The sequence below is a fragment of the Acanthamoeba castellanii genome, assembly GCF_000313135.1.
Source record: "Acanthamoeba castellanii str. Neff unplaced genomic scaffold scf7180000084733, whole genome shotgun sequence".
NCBI classification, from domain to species: domain Eukaryota; phylum Discosea; order Longamoebia; family Acanthamoebidae; genus Acanthamoeba; species Acanthamoeba castellanii.
Window position 1 is genome coordinate 140,781 of NW_004457260.1, and position 20,053 is coordinate 160,833.

The window sequence follows — 20,053 nt, forward strand, 5'->3', positions numbered from 1 at the left end:
CCTAGTACCATGCAGGTCCCCGACAGCGATGAGCCGATCAGTGAGCAGCTGCGCAAGGCAAGTGCCAATCTCCTCGACATCCTCAGTCAATGCTTCGAAGACCTGGCAGTTGAAGTGCTGCGCGTGGTTCCGGCCATGGTGCGGTCAGACAGCCCTTGGCAGCTCCGGTACAGTTTATTCTTCCCCCCTCCGCAACCACTTGGGTCACTGAGTCACTTGCCATGCGCTTGTACGCACGCACGCACACGCATCACCGCACACACTGCACACGCACCACCGCACACGGCAGGGAGAGCGGTGTGTTTCTGATGGGGATTGTCGCTGAGAGCATGTACAAATTGTGGGAACCGAGCTCCATCAAGCAGCTGCTGAGACACTTCAACGCTGCAGCCATCCCGTCTCTCGCCGTTCCCCAGGTGCGCACATCCCCCACTCTCAATCTTGCCCCCAACTACCGTCGCCACCCACAAACACCTGTACTGAGTGTTATTGTCGTGTGGCGTGTGTGTCGTGTTTGTCGTGTGTGGTGTGTGTCGTGCGTGTCGTGTGTGTCGTGTGTGTCGTGATGTGCTGTTGACTTCGTCAGCCAAAGCTTCGCGAGATTGCCTGCTGGACAGTCTCTCGGTTTGCCAGGTCCGTGTTGAACACCGACGAGGCCAGAAGAGGCAGCGACATCGACGGTCGGGCAGTGGTCGACTCTCTGCTCGAGATCATGCGCACTGACCCGAAGGTGCACGCTGCTGTGATGACTGCGCTGGCCAACCTGGTGGAGCAGGGCCTGTTCCGTCAGATGCCCGAGCAAGGCCGCGCCCTGCTGGAAAACATCATCACACTTGGCCGCAACCCATCGGTGCGCGATCAAATGTCGCACGTGTGCGTGTGTGCGTGTGGTGCTGGCACTGACATTGCCAATAAGTGCCGTGTTGTGTGTTGTGTGTTGTGTGTTGTGTGTTGTGTGTTGTGTGTTGTGTGTTGTGTGTTGTGTGTTGTGTGTTGTGTGTTTGCTGTGCTAACAACTCTTCATTCTCAGGGGCACCTTCTTGACCTGATCAGCACGTGCTTTGAAAGCCCCGAGTTCACCAGCATCGGTACCCAGACATGATCCGTGCCTTGTGTTGTGACCCTCGATTGTCGCACGCACTCACGCACGCCCACAGTTGACGTTGAGTTGGAGCAGCTTCTTGTGCCACTTCTTCTCGACGCTGTCGAACGCGCTACCCTTGATCTCGATCTTTCGAACAAGTCTACCGTGGAGTATCTCGACATCGCTCTGTCTGCTGTGGCCAATCTCGTTCCCTCCAGTACGCAACACGCAACACGCAACACGCAACACGCAACACGCAACACGCAACACGCAACACGCAACACGCAACACGCAACACGCAACACGCAACACGCAACACGCAACACGCAACACGAACTCAAGAAAAAAAACGCAACAGTGAAGGACAGATTCAAGCCGTTCGTGGAGCGGGTCGCCGGCCAGATCGAGCGTGTTCGCGCCCACCAGGCGACCGGGGCGGGAGAGGCTGAAAATCAGTGGCAGCTGGCCGGGGCGTGCACGGACCTGTGCTCCCGGCTGTTCGAGGAAGGGTGCGACCTCTCGCGCTTCATCTCACCTGCGCGGCTGGTGGCCATCGCCGACCTGACTTCTCAGGTACTTCCGCGCATGATCTTTTCCATGTGCACGTAAGCGTGTGCGGTGGTGCGCGGGCGTGTGTGCGGTGGCGTGTGCGTGTGCGGTAGTGCGGTGGCGTGTGTGTGCGGGCGAGCTCAACAAATGATCATATAAAGGAAGGGTTTGCCTTGCTGGGCGAGCTGGCCAAGCTCGGGCCCGACCCGCTCAAGGACAGCCTGCCGCACATCGAAGCCACTCTGGCGGCCCTTTTTGCGGAACGAAGGCACTATAGAGGTGGGGATCCCGTGCTTCACAATGCCGAATGGGCAGCCGGTACGCACCACACCGTCGCCTACTGATTAGTTTTGATGACTTTTTGCCTCAACGACCACCAGCATGACAACACGTCTGTGCCACACACGACACACACGACACACACGACACACGACAAAAAACGCAGGGCAACTGGCAAGACACATGGCCACGGGATTGCAGCTGTCGTGGGTAAACAACTTCCTCACACTGTGCCGCTCCTTCGGCACCCACAACCGGGCCGCGACGCTGCTCCAGCTAGGCCTGCACCACGCGCACGTGCTGCCGGCGTCCCTGGTGCGCGACGCCCTGCTGGCCTGCATGCACTGCTTCACGCCCGACCAAGAGCCCTGGGAGCAGAGCCGCGCGGTGATCGTGGCGGGCTTGCCCAACCTGGTCCTCCGGTGCCTGGCCCCCGCCGGCCTGGGACAGCGACTGAGCGAGGCCCAGGCGAGGGCGCTGCTGGTGTTCTTCGTGCGCCAGATCGACTGGCTGTGTTGCCACGCGCCCGACGCTTCGCCGAGCGACGCTGGCGGCACCGTCAGCGATGAAGGTGATCGGGTCTTGCGCGAGCCGGACCGCAACACCGACGACGACGACGACGTCTACGTCGACGAGCAGAGGGTGTGCGACGCGCTCAACGCATTGGCGAGTGCGGAGCAGGTGGGAGCGTGGATCGATGAGGCTTATGCAACGGCTGACGACAACGAGCGGGGAAGGTGGCGTGCGATTGTAGAGCACTACGTGGTGGGTGCGGGCGGCCGCCACTACACGCCGCTCCTCCTTGCCCTGCGGCGCAAGGGTAGCAAGTGACTTGCTGCTGTCTGCCGCGCTATTTCAATGTATGTCGGCCGAAAGTTTCAAGAAGTTGTTGAAGAAAGGTGGTTTCGCCCCGTTCCCCCAGTGCCACCTCTCTGCCCCACACAGGAACATGTTTCCGTTTCGAACTCCGAATTGTGAAAAACTTTCTTTGTGGCTTTTGTGCGCCCGAAAAAGTCAGTGCACCAATAAAAGCGATGACTGGCAGTTAGTTCTCACCAAACCCGCCTGCACACTCTTCCTGCCTAAGGTCACGTACACCAAAACAAGAACACAATGAGCCAAACCGAAGCACTGCGCGAGCGCCTGGGCAACGAGTACTACTTTGTGTCGGTCGAGCCCGCCCCCGTGGCTGGACCCTTCCCGCAACGGGCCGCCGACAGTATGTCTCTCAGCCTCACCGCCGGGGGCGGTTATAGTGTGCGGTCGCCCATCAACTCGGGCAGTGGCGGCAGCTTCACCCTGGCCACCGACGGCGACAAGACGACGATCACCTTCGGCGGCGCGGCATGGACGGAGCGCGGCCTTGGGCGCGTGTCGGGCGACGACGCCAACGGTACACTGAAGCGGCGGATGGAGGAGGCTGAGGATTTCCTGCAGGCCCGGCTGTCGAAGGCGGCCGGTCCCTACGAACTGGAGCTGCGCGACACGCAGCTCGTGCTCAAGAGCCAGAGCGACGGCGCCGTGCTCATCTTCGCCCCCCGTGATTGAAAATAAGATGATCTATTCACATCTTTTTTTATTATTAAATAGCCTCTATTTTAATAATCAAAAAAGAGTTTACGGTGCGTGAAGTAATTTGTTATTTTATTTTATTTTTGTTGTAATGAATTGGTACAGCTTCGTGTTTACAGGCCCTCTTCGTCACCGTCCTGCTCGACACTAGCGCTCCTCGTGTCTGCGCTGACCTGCGACCTGGCGATTCAACACGATCAGGGTGCCGGCCCAGAGAACGAACGCGAAGAGGGGGGGGGGTTGAAGCAGAAAAGCGAAACAAAGACGGGCGTAGGTACCTTGATGCCATCATGGAGCTTCGCTTGGACTGGCGCGAGACTGTGCTCTTGCTCCATCCGTCATCGCCCGAACCGGAGATCATGTCCTTTGGCCGAAGAGGAATAGCTCACTCAGCGCGTGTCGTTTGTGTCGTGTGTGTCGTGTGTGTGTGTGTGTGTGGTTTGTTCCGTGCTTGCGCTTGCGCGAGTCTGTGATGATTGTCGTGTGTGTCGTGTGTGTTGGGCGCAGTAGCTGTACCTTGACCTCGGCAATGGCATCTCGGAAGGGCTTGGTGTACATGATCTTGTGGATTTGCACCCAGAACCGGATGGTCTCCGTCGAGCAGAGGCAGCCGAACAGCACGAAGCCGTGGCAACTCAGATCAATGAGCATGAGGTACCACGAGCCGATGTTGATGCGCGTGTCCAGCCCACTAAAAAGGTACACACGACACGACACGACACGACACACGACGGTCAGTGTCGATTTGCAATTGGACTGATGGCAGCATGAAAAGAGAACGGTACCACTCCTGTCCGGTCGCCACGCTGCAACGAATCTGCGCTTCAACGCCATCGGCGATGTCATCTGGACGGTCACGCAACAAATAGGAGTAAAAAAAGGAACAAAAAAAGAGCGAAAGCAAAAGCGAAAGCGGAAACCTTCGATGACGCGCGTGTAGATACGGAAGGCCCAGGGGTAGGTAAGGATGAGCCAGTAGGCGACGATCAAGAGCAGTAGCCGGACCACCTGCTCGATGGTCTGGCCCGTCGTCGTGCCTCGCCGGATGCGGAATCGAATCTAGCCTCACGCACGACACACACTCAATCAACAACTGCTGCATTCGCTGCGAAGAAAACAAACAAAGGCGGACGTACCTTGATCATGCGCCCGACCGCAGCCACCATCAGAATGCTTCCGACGATGAGGGTGATGCCGACTAGGCGGACACACCACACGACACGACACGCACGACACGCACGACACACGCAGGACGGGTCAGAATTACGACGAAGAGGTTGGGATGTGTGGGAGAGGGTACTGGGGAAGTAGAAGACGGTCCAGGCCCACCACTCGTTGCCCGCCACGAAGCAGTAGGGAATCGCCGGCAGCGCGCCGAAGGTCTGTCACCAAGGCAACAACGATACCACATTCCTTAGATGCCAGCCTATACTGACCATTGCGGGCAAAGCGTGCGTACGGTGCCGGCAAGACAGATAATGACGGCGAGGGTCGGAAGGCCCCACGCCACGATGTGGAAGAACAAATGGAACCGACGAATTCCCTGCACCGACCGGCGCAGGAAGATCATCTGTATGTGCGGTGGTGCGTGTGCGGTGGTGCGTGTGCGGTGGTGCGTGTGCGGTGGTGCGTGTGCGGTGGTGCGTGTGCGGTGGTGCGTGTGCGGTGGTGAGTTAGCGAATGTTGGAATGAAGAAGAGAATAAGGGGAGTGGGCGGGGCGCACCTCGAACACGTTGATGCACAACGCGAGCCACCAGAAATTGGCTGCGAGTCCGAAGAAAAGGATGCCCATTCCTGCAACAGCGATTGGCAATTCGAGAATGGATGGAACCGATGGTGTGCGGTGATGGTGCGTGGCGCGTACCTTGAAGCACGCACGGTACGCCGCCGCCATCGTGTTCGCGCGCATTGTCGAACGTGACCTCAACCGGAGGCGAGCCCTGAATCAAGTGATTGTGAGTTTCCATGCGCGTGTGTGCGTGTGTGTGCGGCGCCGACGTACGTGAGTGCAGACCATGCGAGTGGGTCCGCCCGAAACGAGCGGGAAGAACACCACCACGAAGCTCACCACCATCGAGCAACTGATCTACACACGACACACACGACACACGATCAGTGCCACGACCACGCGTGTCGGAGTTAAAAAGACTGGGCACAGAGTGGAGTGGGTACGATGTAGATGAAGAGGGAGCCGGGGTAGCGTCGCTTGGCGGGCATGAGACACAGCGTGATCACCATGAAGGCGGCGAGGATGAACGAGCAGCCGCCGACGATCATCATGATGGTGATGCCGCCGGTCCACTCGGCGTCGCTCCACATCGGGTTCGGGCAGGGCATGACGCACATGTCCTGTCCGTTGTAGCCGTTCTCGGCGAACGACGACTCGCCGTCGTAGTTGTACTTTAGCGGATAGGGGCAGTCCGCCTGCGTGTACGGCACAACTGTCGACACACGACGCACACACGGCGCACACACGGCACACACGACCACACGACACACACACGACACACACACGACACACGACACACGACACACACGATGGTCGGTAAGGTCGCCATGAATGAATGGCTTAGGGGAGGTGGTACAGAGGTCGGGTGGCACGGAGAGGCACTGGGTGCCGTCCGGAGGGAAGGCCGGCAAGGGCGTGCCGGTGCTGTTGTCGATCTGATCGCAGTCCGGCAGCTGACCCTGTTTGCCGCGTGTGCCGCGTGTGTCGTGTGCCGCGTGCCGTGAGTGCCGTGTCGGGTGAGTGCGTGCGGTGCGCCCAAGGAGAATGGTCTTCCGTACGAGGGTGCCCTGCGACTCAAAGAAGGCGGTGCAGCCCAGGACCACGGCTTCGCACACCGACCGGCAAGGCGGGTAGACTGGCGCACACGTGGGATCAATACCGTTTGATTGAGAAACGTGTCGTGGTGTCGTGTGTGTCGTGTGTGCCGCCGGTATACCGTCGAACTGAGGCACGGTGGAGAAGCGGCAGTGGAGGAAGTTGCCCATGCACGTCAATGCCAGCAGGGGATTCCGACACACGGGCGGGAAGAACGCGCCCATTAACACCGTCTGATACCATGTTGCCAATTAATCACACGAGGAGGAAAAAAAAGATAATAATATCTGTATAAGATATTAAAAATCAAAACAAATAAAAAAGAAAAAACTAATTTGAATGTAATACAGCACTCACCTTGTTGGCGGCAGCCTTGTCTGTGGCCTCGTACGACTGGCCACTGTGGAGAACAAGGAGAACACAAATTAGGAATATAAGGGAAAGTCAGACCATTTACGCCAACGCGATCACGGGCACAAGGTGATGGATGGATTACAACACTTGAAAGAACGAAAGCGAAGAAAGAACGAAAGAGATGAAAGAACGAAAGCGAGGGAGGGCGCACATGAGGAGGACGTTGTTAGGGAGGGAGGGGGGCACGACGGCGGACATGACGTGGTCGCACTTGCCGGCGGTGGCCGGGGACCCCCGCCACGGGACGCAGGCGGCGGCGATGGCCCGCTCATCGCGAAGGCCAGTCTGCTGCTCGGCGGAGATGAGGAGGGAGGAGGGAGAAATCATCATCATCATCATCGCCGCCAGCACCAGCCCGAAAAGAAGAAGAGGAGGAGCGGGAGAAGAAGTTCTCGTCTTCATCTTTTTCGGACGGCTACGAACGGAAGATGCAAGAGTGAAGGTACGGAAACAGGTGAAGCACGGCGAAGTGCAACCCGCGATGGCTAGGTTACGCTTCACACTCCGGAATTGCACCACCTGGAACGGTGAAGCGGGATTGGTTACATGTCACCTGCAACTAGGCAACCTGTGTTTTCTTTTTCGTTTCTTTTTATTTAACATTTGTGGTTTGGAATCACGGACATTTCACTCGAAAGCCGAAATTTAGAGGCTGGAAATATCCTACTTTGAGATATCGAATTTTCTTCGAGTATTGGTGCCACCCAATCCCAACAGGAAGAAGTCCACCAATAGTACTTCAGCTCGTTTTCTGGTTGTCGATTGGCCCCCCGACATGAGCTGCGATCCATGGAAAATTCCAACGTTGGTGGTTGGTAGCCCGACACGTCATCCGCTGCCCTCTTGCCGAGGCGCACTCCTCTTCTCTTTCAGACCCAACAAAAGCACAACTTGACCACACTGCACTATTAACTACAAGTTTAGTTGACATGAGCTGGGTAAAGGTGACCAACGGACAGATTCCCCCCAACGCGCTGGTGGCCGGCTACGAGGCCGACGGGACGGCGCTCTACGTGGCGCGCGCCGAGCATGAGGGTGGTCAGCACCCAGGCAAGACCTCCAAGCCGCTCGGGGCCATCCACTTCGGCTGGGGCGGCAAGGAGGTGACCAAGAGCGACTACGAAGTGCTCTGCTGCAACCCGCGCCAGCTCGCCTGCGTACGTCGTGTGATGTGTTGTGTGTCGCGCTGTGGCTCACAGAACACGCACACCGTGTAGGTGCACTGGGTGAAGATGGAGCGGGGACAGCAGATGCCCGAGAAGGCATGGATCGGCGGCAAGGAGCGTGACGGCCACGGCCTGTGCATCGCCCGCGGCAAGGTCCACGGCGGCGTCCACGTCGGCAAGGCCGGTGAGTGTCCCCGCAGCAGCTCACGCATACCACGACGCAGCGTTCTCATGGAATGCTTGGAATGTGTGTTGCGTTGCTGGTGTGGTGTGGAATGCAGGGAACCACCTGAGGGACGGGATGATGGTGTCGTACGGTGGCGAGGAGCACACCGTCGCGCCGTACGAGGTCCTCACGTTCGAGGATCGGCTGGCCTAAAGCTACTCTGGCCCCCGCCTCGTTATCGTTCACCGCACACACCACCGCACACGCCGCACACGCTAAAGGAAACAAGGACGCGGCCATGTTATGATGAGAGGAAACCAAAAAAATACAAGAAAACAGAGTAAATAAATAATAAAAATGATCTGAAGCACCAACGAAGGGCCTCGATTAGACGGACTGGGCGGTGGGCCAGTCGTAGGCGTTGAGAATGGCGCGCGCGTCGATCACGCACTGGAAGGGCTCGGCGCCCACGGGCCACACGATCGTGCCCGCTGCCCTCGAGCGAGCCGTCGGGTCCTGGAAACCAAGGGGGTTGGTTGGTGAGTGAGTGACGGGCCGACTGAAGGGGGGGGGAGGGTCGTAAGGCTTGCGAGAGCGAACCTTGGTGCCTCGCCAGTCGACGGGCATGTTGTTGACGATCTTGAGGAGGTCGTAGTAGAGATAGGACAGGTCGTCCCTCTGTCGCACGCGATAGAGGATCTCCGGCACCACGAAGCCTGCGGCCATGTCGCGATGTGCGCAGGTTGTTAGCGGGGAAAAGCGAAAGAGAACGAAAGAACGAAAGAAAGAACGAAAATGAAGAAGACGGCAGGCAGTGGCGTACTCTTGTCCATGAGGTTGGGGTACTCGGTGGAGCTGCCCGTGGTGACCATCTCGATGATGCCGCACGAATCGTCGCACACGCCTGCGGCATTCCACACATTCCTCGCATTTCAGTCATACACTCGACATACGCGCAGGAGTTCAGAAATGTCTACCGGAAACGCCGTAGCCGTCGTCCCACAGCTCGTTCTTGACGGCCGTCTGGATGAGGATGTCACGGAGCGCGCTCATGTAGAGAATGGCGTTGACGCCCTGGCTGCCGGTGATGTTGGGTCCGTTGAGCGTGCCCACCCAGCTCTCCAGCAACCACATGTTGCCTGTTGCGGTATCGCACACACACCACACAAGACGAGCTGTTTAGCTCACTGCTTTTGTTGTTGGGGGGGGGCACGTGGGCATACCGGGGAAGAAGCCGATGCCGTCGTCGCCCTCGTACCAGACCACGTTGAAGTTGAAGTTGCCCGCGCCGAACTCGATCACGTACTCCTGCGAACAGGAAAAAGAATGGGTGGTGTGGTGTGGTGTGAGCCGTCATTGTGGCGTGTTTGTGTGTTTTTTGTCGTGTGCGCTTACCGAGTGGATGGCAGGAAGCACGACTTCGTTTTTGCCGGTCGGATCGAAGAGGCCGGTTTGGATCATCACGGGGTCGGCCACCTCGAGCAGATTACCCTGATCGGATTGCCGTTGAAAAACAATGTGAGTGTGTCGTGTAGTGTGTCGTGTTGTCACTGCAGTGATCAGCCGTCTTGCACAACTTGCATTGCCATTCGCTTAATTAATGGCCAAATATAAATACCTGCTTGTCTTGCATGTAGAGGCCATAGAACGCCGCAATACGCTTGGTGAGGTAGGTGTTCAGGCTGGCTTGGTTCTGTAACGTGGAAGGTGGCGTCGTCACGACGGTAAGAAAGAAGAACGAAGAAAAAACGAAACACGATGGGTCGTGGCAGCAACAGAAGCGCCAAAGAAGAAAGGTGCGATCAATATCGGGACAACGTACGTCGGCCAGAAGAGCGTTGAAGAACGTGTCGATGCGCGAGTAGGACTGGCCCTTGACCTTGACAACGAACCAGTTCTGCACGAGCGCACCGGGTTATGGAGGGACTCCGAGACCACATACAACGGGGAGGGACGTACGGGGTCGGTGGGCTTAAGGTGGTGGTTGTCGGACAGTTGGTTGAGAATGAAGGAGGTGAGGAAGTTAATCTTGGCCTGCTCGAGCGTGGTCGTCTCGGGCATGAAGAAACCGAACCAGACCTGCGTTGTGTTGCGGTGTTGTATTAGTGTGTGTGTGTGTGTGTGTGTCGTGTGTGTCGTGTGTGTGTGTGTGGTCATGTGTGCTGTGTGTGTCGTGTGTGTGTGTGTGTGTGTGTTGTGGGTGGGTGGGTGGGTGGTCATGTGTGCTGTGCGTGTCGTGCGGTGCGCACCGAGGAGTTGGGGGTGAGGGGCGAGATGCTCGGGAGGTAAGGCGTGACGTTGAAGGCAAATGTGGTCAGCTCGTCCGGGAAGTTGAAGCCCGACGGCACACTGCGCGCACCACAAACGTCCACAAAACGCTTTCGTCAGTGAACTATATTCCAACTCTCTGTATCGCATTCCCCAGTCCGCTCGCGAGCGAGGGCACAGCTAGTACGTACCGGAAGGCGGTCTGGTTGCTGGGCGGCATGACGTAGTTCAGGCCGGCCCACAGCTGGTGCAACAGACGCGGCGAGCCCTAGGTTTGCGTACAAAAGCGACAAAGTCAGCTAAAGAACCTGAGGCTGCGACCAAGCCAGCACGCAAGCCGCGGCACCTTGAAGTAGTTGAGCAGCAGCGAGCTGTCGCTCAGGATGAGCTTCAACGTGTCCTCGGGAATGTTGATACCTGTACATAGTCGCGAGCGGGGGCACGGTCACAACAATGTCAGGAATGCACACCACAACGCCACGAGCGCATTCCCATTCCCGCATGGTGGGCCAGTGGTGGAACGGACCGGTCTTGCTCTGGATGAGTTCGATGACGATTTGGAGGGCCTCGGGGCCTCCGGGGAGCGTGGGCAGGCTCTCCAGGAACTCGGGCAGCGAGACCGCCTTGGGGTAGCGCCCGGGGATCAACGAGAACAGGCTCTTGTTACTGCGCGTGTGCGGTGGTGCGTGCGACCATCATCATCAGTACACCATGTACATGCGAGATGGCATGCAGGCGGGTACTCTCGAGGTGGTACGTACTCGTCCGAGCCTGACTCGGGTGCGATGAATCGGGCGGCGAGAGCCTCCTCGGCCTCGCGAAGAGGGTCCACGAGGGAACTCACCTTCTCTCGGATGCGCTCCAGGCGCTCCTGCTCTTTATCTGCAAGCCCCAAAAACAATGTTTTGTGCGCGATGAGATGAAATAGAGATGAATTTCATAGAGTAGGCCCATTTATTGCTGAATGCAAAAGATGGAATCAAAGAGTGAAATTGGGGGGGGGGGTACCGATGGCAGAGGAGCAGAAGGCGCCAACAATCAGGAGGCAAAGCAGAAGTGGTACGCTGCCAGCTGCAGCACGCGGGCCGTACATCTTGGGTGCTTGCGTTGAGTTGCCAAAACGCAAAACCACTACAAAAGCTCTCTCCCTCTCGGCCCGAAATTACCGCCACCTGTTCTATCGCTATTTCTGGGGCCTTTTCTCTCTCTTTTTCCACGGCTTGCCCCCTCCCCAAGCTGAATGCAACACACGACGGTGTGAAGAGAATTTGCAACCGCTAGAGGTTATATCTTACAAAAGAACGACGTGCACAGCCACGTAACCTCCAGCACGCGTCTTGAGGAAAGCTCTTGTCCTTCTCTCGCGTCACATTGCACCTCGATCGTGCAGTGCAATACACCGCCTTAAATACCTCCGTCCATGCCGTTGACCCCCATGATGATGATGTCCTTCACCGCGTCGAACACCACCTCGATGTTTGCTGATTCCCAGAGACGACATTGGTATTGGCGGTGAGTCTACGCAGAGCAAACTTTCACTCAGCCCAAAGTTTGGCTGCGTACATGTGTCGGTGGCGCAGGTGCAGTGGAAGTAGAGCTCCTTTCGCACGTTCTCGTTTTGTGCTTTGAACTTCTCCTTGATGTAGTGAACCGCCTTATCGTAGTCCTTCCTCCTGCGGCGCGGCGCGCATGATTGTGTTGTTAGTGCTGAAGTTGAGCGAGTCACTGCTGCGTAACTTGTACCCTCATAGTCCGAGAAGCACACGCTCAAGTCCACCTTTTGAATCTTCTCCTCGAAAATGTCCTTCTTGTTCAAGAAGATGATCATTGCGGTCTCTGAGTGCATGACGAATGAGAAAGATAAGAATGAGAATCAAGTCTCTGTCTGCAAGACCTTGTGGGCGTACCCTTGAACCATTTGTTGTTGCAGACCTCCTTGAAGAGCTTCACCGAGTCCTCCATTCGCATGGTGCTGTCGTCTTCGTACAGCTTTAGGTCGTACTCGGACAGCGCCACGCAGAAGATCACCGCCGTCACGTCCTGGAAACAATGCATCCACTTCCTGCGTTCGCTTCTCTGGCCTCCCACGTCCACCATTCTGCATCGTTCAACACCATTTCGTGAGCCCAACACACACACACCCTCTCTCTCTCTCACAACCACACTCGCCCTAAGAGCAAGGTCGTACTTGAAGTGCGTGATTCCCAAGTCGAACTCTGTTTCGATGATGCCGGTGGTCTTTGTCCGCGAGTGCAAGATGTCTTGCTCGTCGGGTGTGTAGTCTGGCTGCACGACGTCGTCCAACCGATCGAAATAGCTGGACCATTCTCAGCGTCATTATTTAGTGTTTTCTGGCGCCGTGATCTCCCTATGCTGGGGTTGCAGTGGGGCAAAGTGGGGCGGCGTACTATTTAGCTGAATCGTTCAGTTGGAACTCGGCGTATCGAGAGAAGGCCTTTTGGATTCCCTCGTCGGCCCAAAGGGATCGCACATCGCTTGCCACCTGCTCGTTGAGCTCCCCTCCGATCAAGAATTCATCGTTGCCAAGCATGCGCTTAGCGGCGGCATCGACATCCGATCCCCAGGCAATCTTGAGTGTTCCAAGTGTGAGATGGAAGAAGAGGAACGCAGAGAGTGAGGGGCGGGGAGCACCTGGAGGTCGACACAGGCTTGGCAAAGGGTTCGCATGGAGGTGATGATGTTGTTGGCGATGACCGGCTTGTAGCTTAACTTTTCCTCTTCCTTCCACCCCTTCATGAAGATGATGCGCATCTGCTTGGCGATGGTGGACTTACCCGACTCACCGGCGCCTACGCATGGATCAACGAGAGTAAGGAGGTGAAGGAAAGAAAGAACCTTGGCGAGCTATGTACCAAGAAGAAGTAGTTTGATCTCATTGTCGAGGGTTTTTCTTTGCTGTTCGAGAAGTCGGTTGATCTCTTTGTTCTTTTCCTTCTGTTTGGAGTCCTCCCCGCCCATCGAACCCAGAGTACATCCCATCTCTCCTCTCGTTCAGGCCTTCTCTACACTCACTCGCAGCTCTCGCGTACCACTCTTTTTCTATCCTCTGTCTGCGAAGGCCTTCAACCTTCAAACAATAGTTACGATGCCGTAAATGGAAGCCGGTGTCCGTTGAGGCTGCACATGGTCTCCTTTCCATTTTCAACCTCTTTCCTTTTTGATTGTGGTTAATTTTGCTCAACTGTCCGCCGCTGGATTCGAACCATAGACCTTCCACATCTAATTAGCCTCGCGCAACGAATTATCATTGGGGGATGCTCGGCAGAGTTCTCCCTCGAAAATACACGTGCCGGCATATATCCTGGATTTGTTTTTGTTCGCGACCACGGCAACCGCTCGAATTCGAGCACAGACCAGAAACGACCATGACCATGACCACACGTTGAACGAGGATTTCGGGACGCGACTGGTGAGATGCGATGTGGAGGCCTACCTGGTGGATACCAGGGTAACCTTCGCGTCCGTTGTCGTTAGGTTCTACATCGACACAAACGGTCATGCGGTGGGACCGCGACTTTCAGCGTTAGTACTATCTCTCTTCTACAATGTAATTTAAACATCATCTTTAATCTCATTTATTAGAACACCTTTATCGTTCAACAAGGAGGAGGACGATGGACCCAAGCAAGGCCAACACCGACGTTGTGCTGGGCAAGGAAGCTTGCAACCGAGACGGAGGTCCATGTGGGGGCGGGCGACAGGAGGGGAGCGCTGAGGGCGCCGTGCTCAGCATTGGTGGCGAGCGTGGCTTTCTCGGCGTCCGCAGCAGCCTTTGCCGTCTCCTCCGCAGCCACCTCGAGAAGGGCAGCATCCGTGAACACGTCATATGCGGCCACGTCGATGTCTGAGTCGTCGTCGTCCTGGTACGGCTCCCCCTCGCCCGCTTCGTCCGCCCATCCTCATCCACCTCCTCCCTGTCGTCGCCACCGCCACGCGATGTTGCGGTCGACAGAGGGGTGTCATCGCCGTCATCGGGCTCGCTGACGCTCGTGGGCAGCGTGATCGTGTCGCACGGTGCAGCAGCAAGCATGCGAATGGCGTTGATGAGGTCCGTGTGCTTCATCTTGGAGAGCACAGGCAACGTTGGAGGCTGCAGCATGACCCACCCACTCTTCCTCCTCTCTTGCAGGAACGCCTTCATGGTGCCGCACGTGACAGACTGCTGGGCCAGTGCAGAGCCGTGCTGCGCCATGACAGCCGTCACCGCCGCGTTCTCCGCCTCGAGCGCGCTTCGTCTGGCCGCCTTCTCGCGCTCCTGCCGGGCCTCTTCAGTGAACCTGCTCTCGGCGATGGCGTCCATCTCCTTTCTCTTCATGGCCCTCTGCAGCTCCGTACGTGCCTCCTGCGTGATCTGCACTTGACCAACAATGAACAGTTACTGAGGAGGTCGTGCGCACAGGGTGAGCAGCTTGGGCAACGCACGTTTGGGAAGGCGTTCATGTAGCCCTCCATCATGGTGCTATCGTTGGGGTACTCGTTGCGGGCCACACGCGTGGAGAGGATGGCAGCATGGATGTTGTTGTTGCTCTCCTTCAGGTGCTCTCCGGTCTCGCCAAAGACACGCTCGATTGGCCGCGTCGTCACCGGCAGAACGAGATCACACACGAAGGGATCTTGTGCGTACTCCCCGGCCATGAGATACTTACTGTCTAGCTTCTCGAATGTGACGAGCATCGCTGCTGTGTACAGCTGCATCCACAGGAGGAATCGATGGGCAGTCTTGTGGGGAGGGTTCTCGGGGATGACGATCTGCAAGGTGCGCGGACCCGTGCTCTTCGTGATGGTGAATGGTGTTGGTGATTTCGGATCCTTGAGAAGGGCAGGCGTAGGGTACGATGCATCGGGCGAGAGGCAGAGGCCGAAGGACGAGGAGGAGATGGATGTGGGTCGTGCTGATGATGGTGGTGAGGCACGATCTGGTGGGACTAGTGCTGACCAGGGAGACGAGTTGGCGAGGAATGGAGTAAACCGCAGGTCTGACGACGAGATGGAGGCGACGTGTGTGCCCCATTTAGGAGCTAACTGCTTGATCTTCTTGGTCAGGTCGCTGGTGGTGAGCCGATGTGGTTGGAGTGCGGCATTGTTTGAGAAGAAGGTGATCATTGTGGCTGGGCTTGTGTAGAGTGCGAGGGTCAGCTCTACCAGCTTCTCCAGGCGCCCAACGTAGCCTGTCACCTTCTCAGCTGCCGGCAGTGCGCTCATGAATGGCCTGAGGATTCTCTGCACGTACATACTCCACTGTCAGCAGCTGTTGATCAACTGTTCATTCCTCACATACCTCCATTCCAATGGCGCTGATCTTGATCAAGCAGAAGATATCGGGATTGAGAAGGGCCTTGAAGTCTGCATTGTCTTTGTCGGTGAGGCGTGCTGGTCCCAGAACTGTGTACCAGAGAATCAGGTATGGATACCTGCATTTGTGCAGGTTCAGTGTTATCAACAGTGTGAACACAGGCCAGCACAATGACCATGTACCACCAGTACACCCAGTGGGCCATCTGATCAATGCTGACGAAGCGCATGTGTGTCACACGGTCAGGTCATGTTGGTTCAGCACCCAAGCTCCGCACAAAGCCTCGCCATGGCCTCATCCACGACCCTTTGATCAGGCGCTGTGAGATTCATTGCATCAATGATGTGAACAGGTTGTGGTACTGCTTCACATCCGCTGGCGCCTGCAGGTGCAGCCACTTCCATTTCACAACTGCAAGCTTCACCAGGCTCTCAAATTGCTTCAGACAGAGGGAGAGTGTGTGCTCAGTACAGCTCTTCTCAACAAGGGGCCAAAACTCATGGTTTGCTGACATTGCCCTCCTCTCCCTCTCTTGATCAAGCAGGACTTGCACACCACCACAGTTTCCCCAATTGTCATTGGCGTTGTCATAGGAGATGCCACAGACCTTGAACAGCTCAGTTGTCAGCACGCACAGCTTCTTCTGCTACTCAACAAGGTCGTCCCACGCTCCCATGATTGCTTTGGCCTGCTCTCTTGCTGTTTTCCCATAGGGCATCTTGTAGACACCCACTGTTCCCCTCCACAACTGATTGTCACAGATGCCATTGACTTGCAGGGTGAGGAATGAACGCTCATGGCCCTTGGTCATGCCATCCACAGTCACCACCAGATGCTGTCCCTCCAACAGAAGACTGCAATGGAGGAGTTAAGGGACAAGGTGCTGCCTTCTTTATATGTGATGATAGCATGACAATAACCATACCTTGCTCTCAGATATCTTCTTGCTCATCTCATACCAGTGGCAGATGTGGAATTTGATAAGGAACCGCACTGCTGAGTCCTTTGACAGAAACTGCCACAGCTGCACTGCAAACAGATGCCAGAAGATGGCATTGAGCACGTTGCTGACCTGGGTCATTGAGACATGGTGCTTCCCCACCAGCTACAACCAGTGATCACACACTGAGTGTGTATGCGTTGTTCTTGTTTTGCAGGAATCTTGGCCCAGTGATGGGCAGATCCAACACTGACTCAACAACAACTTGGCTTGCCCTGCACACATGCACCATTGAATGTGAGTGGTGGCTTCATTGATTAATTGCTTTTTATTGATGTATGTACAGTGGGGTGCTAAGGCTGTTGTGAAACTCAAGGTACATGTTTTCTGCTCTCCTCTCCACTGTTTGATTGAACAGTGGAGCAGTTGTGAGCTTGAGCTCACCCTGTTTACTTGTGTAATGAGCTCATCACAGGTAGTTTTGCCGCTCACGCCATGCTACAGGTGAGAGGTCTTGTCAGCGCACTCTCTTTGCCTTTGCAGCAGAAACAGCTTCCCCTGCCCTCTTCATCCTCACCCAGCTCTTCTCATTTTTTGCAAAAATGGGAAAAATAAATTGATATAGGCCACGTCAGCATGACAGGTTTTTATTTCTCGGAAACACTCTGGAATGTGTGCAACTTCGACTGAAATCAGCTGCTTTTGTAAAAATGTCGACTTCCGAAATTCCAACGGCACAGCGGACAGCGCCAACTTTCGGAGGACACAAATCCAATCAGATAATGCCTTTCGACGACCACCCGGCCAATCATTTATGAGCTTGGTGGCGACACAAGCTGGGCGCCCTGCCGTTCTGTGGGGTTGCGCGAGCCTACAAAAGGGGAGCCAGCCCGCAAACAATACTAAGAAGATGGAAACCACAGCTCAGGCTCCCCAGCCGAGTGCCACCCCTCGCGTTTGGCTCAGTAGGTTTTACACTAACGAGGGGAGCGGCCATGGCCTCATGGCTGACTAATTATTTGTGTACCTTTTTTGCACATTATCTTTCTTATTTATCGTTGATAAATGGCCATTTACAGTTACGGGCTGCTCGACGGGGCTGGGCCGTTGTCTGGCCGAGGCGGTGCTCAAGAGCGGCGAGCGCCTGGTCGCCACCGCCCGCAATGTGGGAGCTCTCGAGGGCCTGGCCCAGCTGGCCACCAAGGAGAGCGACCAGCAGCCGCAGCTGCTCACCGTGCGGCTCGATGTCAGCGACCAGGCCCAGGTCGACGACGCCTTCGCGCAGGCCGTCGCGCGGTTCGGCCGGGTCGACGTAGTGGTCAACAACGCCGGCTACGGCCTCCACGGCGAGCTCGAGTCCCTCAGCGACGACGACATCCGCGCCCTGCTCGACGTCAACCTGTGGGGCGTCATCCGGGTCACCCGCGCCGCGGTGCGCGTGTTCCGCGAGGTCAACCGCGCGCCCGTGGGCGGCCGCCTGCTGCAGATCAGCTCCGTCGGGGGCTTCACCGTCCTGCCGACCCTCAGCATATACCACCTGAGCAAGTTCGCCATCGAGGGCTTCTCCGAGGCCGTGGCGCGGGAGATGAAGCCCGAGTGGAACATCAGGATCACCGTCGTGCAGCCGGGCGGGTTCAAAACGGACTGGGGCGGCCGCTCGCTGGTCACCACCGAGCCGCACCCGGCCTACGCGGGCTCGCCGGCCGAGGCCGTGCGCACCTTCCTGGGCAACCCGGAGACCGCGAAGCTCATCCAGGGCGGCGACCCGCGACGAGCGGCCGACGTGATGGTGGCGCTGAGCAGGCTCGAGGAGCCGCCGTTCAAGCTGCCGCTGGGACCCGACGCCGTGGGCCTGATCCAGAGCAAGCTGGACATGATCCAGGCCGAGCTCAACCAGTGGCGCGAAATGTCGATGTCTACCGCGACCGAGGTGCCCGACGAGCTGATCACCATCGGCGCCTTCAGCGAGACGCTCGCTGGCATCCAGAAGCAGTTGTCGAACCAACAATCAAGTAAACAGTAAACAGTGAAGATAGGTTCATGGTGTTCAACCACGAGGTGTCGGCAAAATTTCCTTCGCTTGCCTCTCGGGCACATCTTGATGAAGATCCGATCTTCCGTCCAGGAAATGCCCCAATGGATGCTGGGAGGCAGGCACAACACGAACACGAAGAGTCTTAGTCTAAGCTGCACATGAAAGGAGAGAAAAGAAATGGTGAACAAATATTGGATTAATGCGGAATGCGATGGTCTGGAGATAGGGGCCATGGTGTTCTCCTTTGTGCTGGTCTTGCTCTATCACGTGCTACTCATTGGTGGCTCCTCCCTTCTACCCAAGCGCTTCGCCCTCGGCAAAAATCTGTACTACAGGTGAGCCCCCCTTCTTGACGTAAAGTAATCAAACTAGATTGGCCACCCTGCAGATCGCTGTGGGCCGAGCGGTATCTGGTGACGGCCGAGCGGCCGCCCATCGACGCCATCCAGACGTTCCGTAACAGCCTCATGACCTCCAGGTACTCTCCTCGTCGAGATAGCCCAACTTTGCGTGCTGCTTCTCACCACATGACCGCGGTGCGCACATGACCAGCTTTCTGGCCACCACGGCTATCACGATCGGCTTCCAGGGCGTTGGCTTTGCTGTGGGCACCTCCTACGAGCTGTCTGAGTTCTCCCGGTACGCAGCCCCGCCCTGCACGACCCACCTCCAACCACCGAACTCGACGTGACTCGCACCTTGATGTATCCAGGATCAAGCTGCTGGTGGTGGCGAGTGCCTTCTTTCTGGGCTTCTTCTTCCTCACCCTCAACATCCGCTACGTGTCGCACATCTCCTACCTCGTCTCGGTCGCCCGGCCTGCCGAGGGCTGGCCCGAGAAGGGCGTCGCGCACAAGCTCCGCTCGCTACGACAGCGCAGGTCACACAGGAAGCCGGCGCAGCACGACGACGAGCACGACCACGAGGACAGCCACGACGAGCACAGCGAAGAGGAAGCCCCCACGCCTGCGGCCCCGCCTGCCGCGCCCACGTACGCGATGATGCCTGACGCACAACGCAGCGGCGAGGACTCAGCTGACCGTGTGCGTCTTGGATGCGATTTAGGAAGGAGGAGTTGAGGCAGAGTCATCTCGTGCGGTCGGTGAAAAAGATGCTGAAGGGCTCGACCATCTTCTTCACCCTCGGCCTGCGATGCTTCTATTTTGCCGCGCCACTCGCCTTCTGGGTACGCACTCCCTGGAAAGCTCAGATTGCGCCATGGCACACCACTCACCGCACGCTTGCCGTGACACGATCGTGCCATCGCAGGTCGCGGGTCCGGTGTGGTTCATGGCCACGACGGCCATCATGGTGGGGGTGAGCTTCCTTCTCGACTTCGTGATCTGACGGGACAAGTTGTACAAACACAAAACTTGGCTGATTTCCAAAACGTTTGCTAAACATGTTTCAGTTTGGAAGAATCGCGGATGTGAGAAAAACC

General features: G+C 56.9%; 10 protein-coding genes and 1 pseudogene across 10 annotated transcripts; 5 read left to right on the forward strand and 6 right to left on the reverse strand.

The window, feature by feature from the left end:
- Positions 1–9: 9 nt before the first annotated feature.
- On the forward strand, positions 10–2,743 carry ACA1_388660 (uncharacterized protein; the record flags this gene model as incomplete). Its single annotated transcript, XM_004333141.1, has 8 exons — positions 10–167; positions 290–416; positions 587–850; positions 1,031–1,088; positions 1,158–1,301; positions 1,443–1,657; positions 1,795–1,951; positions 2,079–2,743. 8 exons carry the CDS (start codon positions 10–12, stop codon positions 2,741–2,743), a joined length of 1,788 nt encoding a protein of 595 aa, XP_004333189.1.
- A 282-nt stretch (positions 2,744–3,025) lies between these two features.
- On the forward strand, positions 3,026–3,460 carry ACA1_388670 (uncharacterized protein; the record flags this gene model as incomplete). The annotated part of the gene is made up of 1 exon (XM_004333142.1): positions 3,026–3,460. One exon carries the CDS (start codon positions 3,026–3,028, stop codon positions 3,458–3,460), a length of 435 nt encoding a protein of 144 aa, XP_004333190.1.
- A 137-nt stretch (positions 3,461–3,597) lies between these two features.
- On the reverse strand, positions 3,598–7,062 carry ACA1_388680 (Frizzled/Smoothened family membrane region protein; the record flags this gene model as incomplete). The annotated part of the gene is made up of 17 exons (XM_004333143.1): positions 3,598–3,664; positions 3,763–3,848; positions 4,001–4,175; positions 4,270–4,330; positions 4,405–4,543; positions 4,621–4,682; positions 4,785–4,866; positions 4,944–5,027; positions 5,209–5,279; positions 5,350–5,425; positions 5,488–5,571; positions 5,658–5,926; positions 6,023–6,173; positions 6,273–6,349; positions 6,431–6,542; positions 6,667–6,709; positions 6,875–7,062. 17 exons carry the CDS (start codon positions 7,060–7,062, stop codon positions 3,598–3,600), a joined length of 1,827 nt encoding a protein of 608 aa, XP_004333191.1.
- Positions 7,063–7,652: 590 nt separating this feature from the next.
- On the forward strand, positions 7,653–8,268 carry ACA1_388690 (uncharacterized protein; the record flags this gene model as incomplete). The annotated part of the gene is made up of 3 exons (XM_004333144.1): positions 7,653–7,880; positions 7,941–8,073; positions 8,171–8,268. The coding sequence occupies 3 exons, from the start codon at positions 7,653–7,655 to the stop codon at positions 8,266–8,268; spliced, it is 459 nt and encodes a 152-aa protein (XP_004333192.1).
- Positions 8,269–8,442: 174 nt separating this feature from the next.
- On the reverse strand, positions 8,443–11,416 carry ACA1_388700 (uncharacterized protein; the record flags this gene model as incomplete). The annotated part of the gene is made up of 15 exons (XM_004333145.1): positions 8,443–8,571; positions 8,656–8,771; positions 8,879–8,959; positions 9,033–9,194; positions 9,279–9,363; positions 9,451–9,546; positions 9,674–9,748; positions 9,878–9,952; positions 10,015–10,134; positions 10,305–10,404; positions 10,515–10,591; positions 10,670–10,740; positions 10,805–10,989; positions 11,085–11,205; positions 11,332–11,416. The coding sequence occupies 15 exons, from the start codon at positions 11,414–11,416 to the stop codon at positions 8,443–8,445; spliced, it is 1,578 nt and encodes a 525-aa protein (XP_004333193.1).
- A 311-nt stretch (positions 11,417–11,727) lies between these two features.
- Positions 11,728–12,420, reverse strand: ACA1_388710 (guanine nucleotidebinding protein alpha-1 subunit; the record flags this gene model as incomplete). Its single annotated transcript, XM_004333146.1, has 4 exons — positions 11,728–11,804; positions 11,887–11,996; positions 12,087–12,159; positions 12,231–12,420. 4 exons carry the CDS (start codon positions 12,418–12,420, stop codon positions 11,728–11,730), a joined length of 450 nt encoding a protein of 149 aa, XP_004333194.1.
- Positions 12,421–12,730: 310 nt separating this feature from the next.
- ACA1_388720 (guanine nucleotide binding protein (G protein), alpha inhibiting activity polypeptide 3, putative) lies at positions 12,731–13,323 on the reverse strand (the record flags this gene model as incomplete). The annotated part of the gene is made up of 3 exons (XM_004333147.1): positions 12,731–12,913; positions 12,976–13,133; positions 13,197–13,323. The coding sequence occupies 3 exons, from the start codon at positions 13,321–13,323 to the stop codon at positions 12,731–12,733; spliced, it is 468 nt and encodes a 155-aa protein (XP_004333195.1).
- Positions 13,324–13,940: 617 nt separating this feature from the next.
- Positions 13,941–15,866, reverse strand: ACA1_388730 (uncharacterized protein; the record flags this gene model as incomplete). The annotated part of the gene is made up of 5 exons (XM_004333148.1): positions 13,941–14,188; positions 14,212–14,695; positions 14,767–15,564; positions 15,623–15,726; positions 15,797–15,866. 5 exons carry the CDS (start codon positions 15,864–15,866, stop codon positions 13,941–13,943), a joined length of 1,704 nt encoding a protein of 567 aa, XP_004333196.1.
- A 99-nt stretch (positions 15,867–15,965) lies between these two features.
- Positions 15,966–16,718, reverse strand: ACA1_388740 (annotated as a pseudogene).
- A 769-nt stretch (positions 16,719–17,487) lies between these two features.
- ACA1_388750 (oxidoreductase, short chain dehydrogenase/reductase superfamily protein) lies at positions 17,488–18,600 on the forward strand (the record flags this gene model as incomplete). The annotated part of the gene is made up of 2 exons (XM_004333149.1): positions 17,488–17,518; positions 17,657–18,600. 2 exons carry the CDS (start codon positions 17,488–17,490, stop codon positions 18,598–18,600), a joined length of 975 nt encoding a protein of 324 aa, XP_004333197.1.
- Positions 18,601–18,789: 189 nt separating this feature from the next.
- Positions 18,790–19,959, forward strand: ACA1_388760 (uncharacterized protein; the record flags this gene model as incomplete). The annotated part of the gene is made up of 6 exons (XM_004333150.1): positions 18,790–18,947; positions 19,001–19,090; positions 19,165–19,251; positions 19,325–19,603; positions 19,678–19,798; positions 19,882–19,959. The coding sequence occupies 6 exons, from the start codon at positions 18,790–18,792 to the stop codon at positions 19,957–19,959; spliced, it is 813 nt and encodes a 270-aa protein (XP_004333198.1).
- Positions 19,960–20,053: the final 94 nt, after the last annotated feature.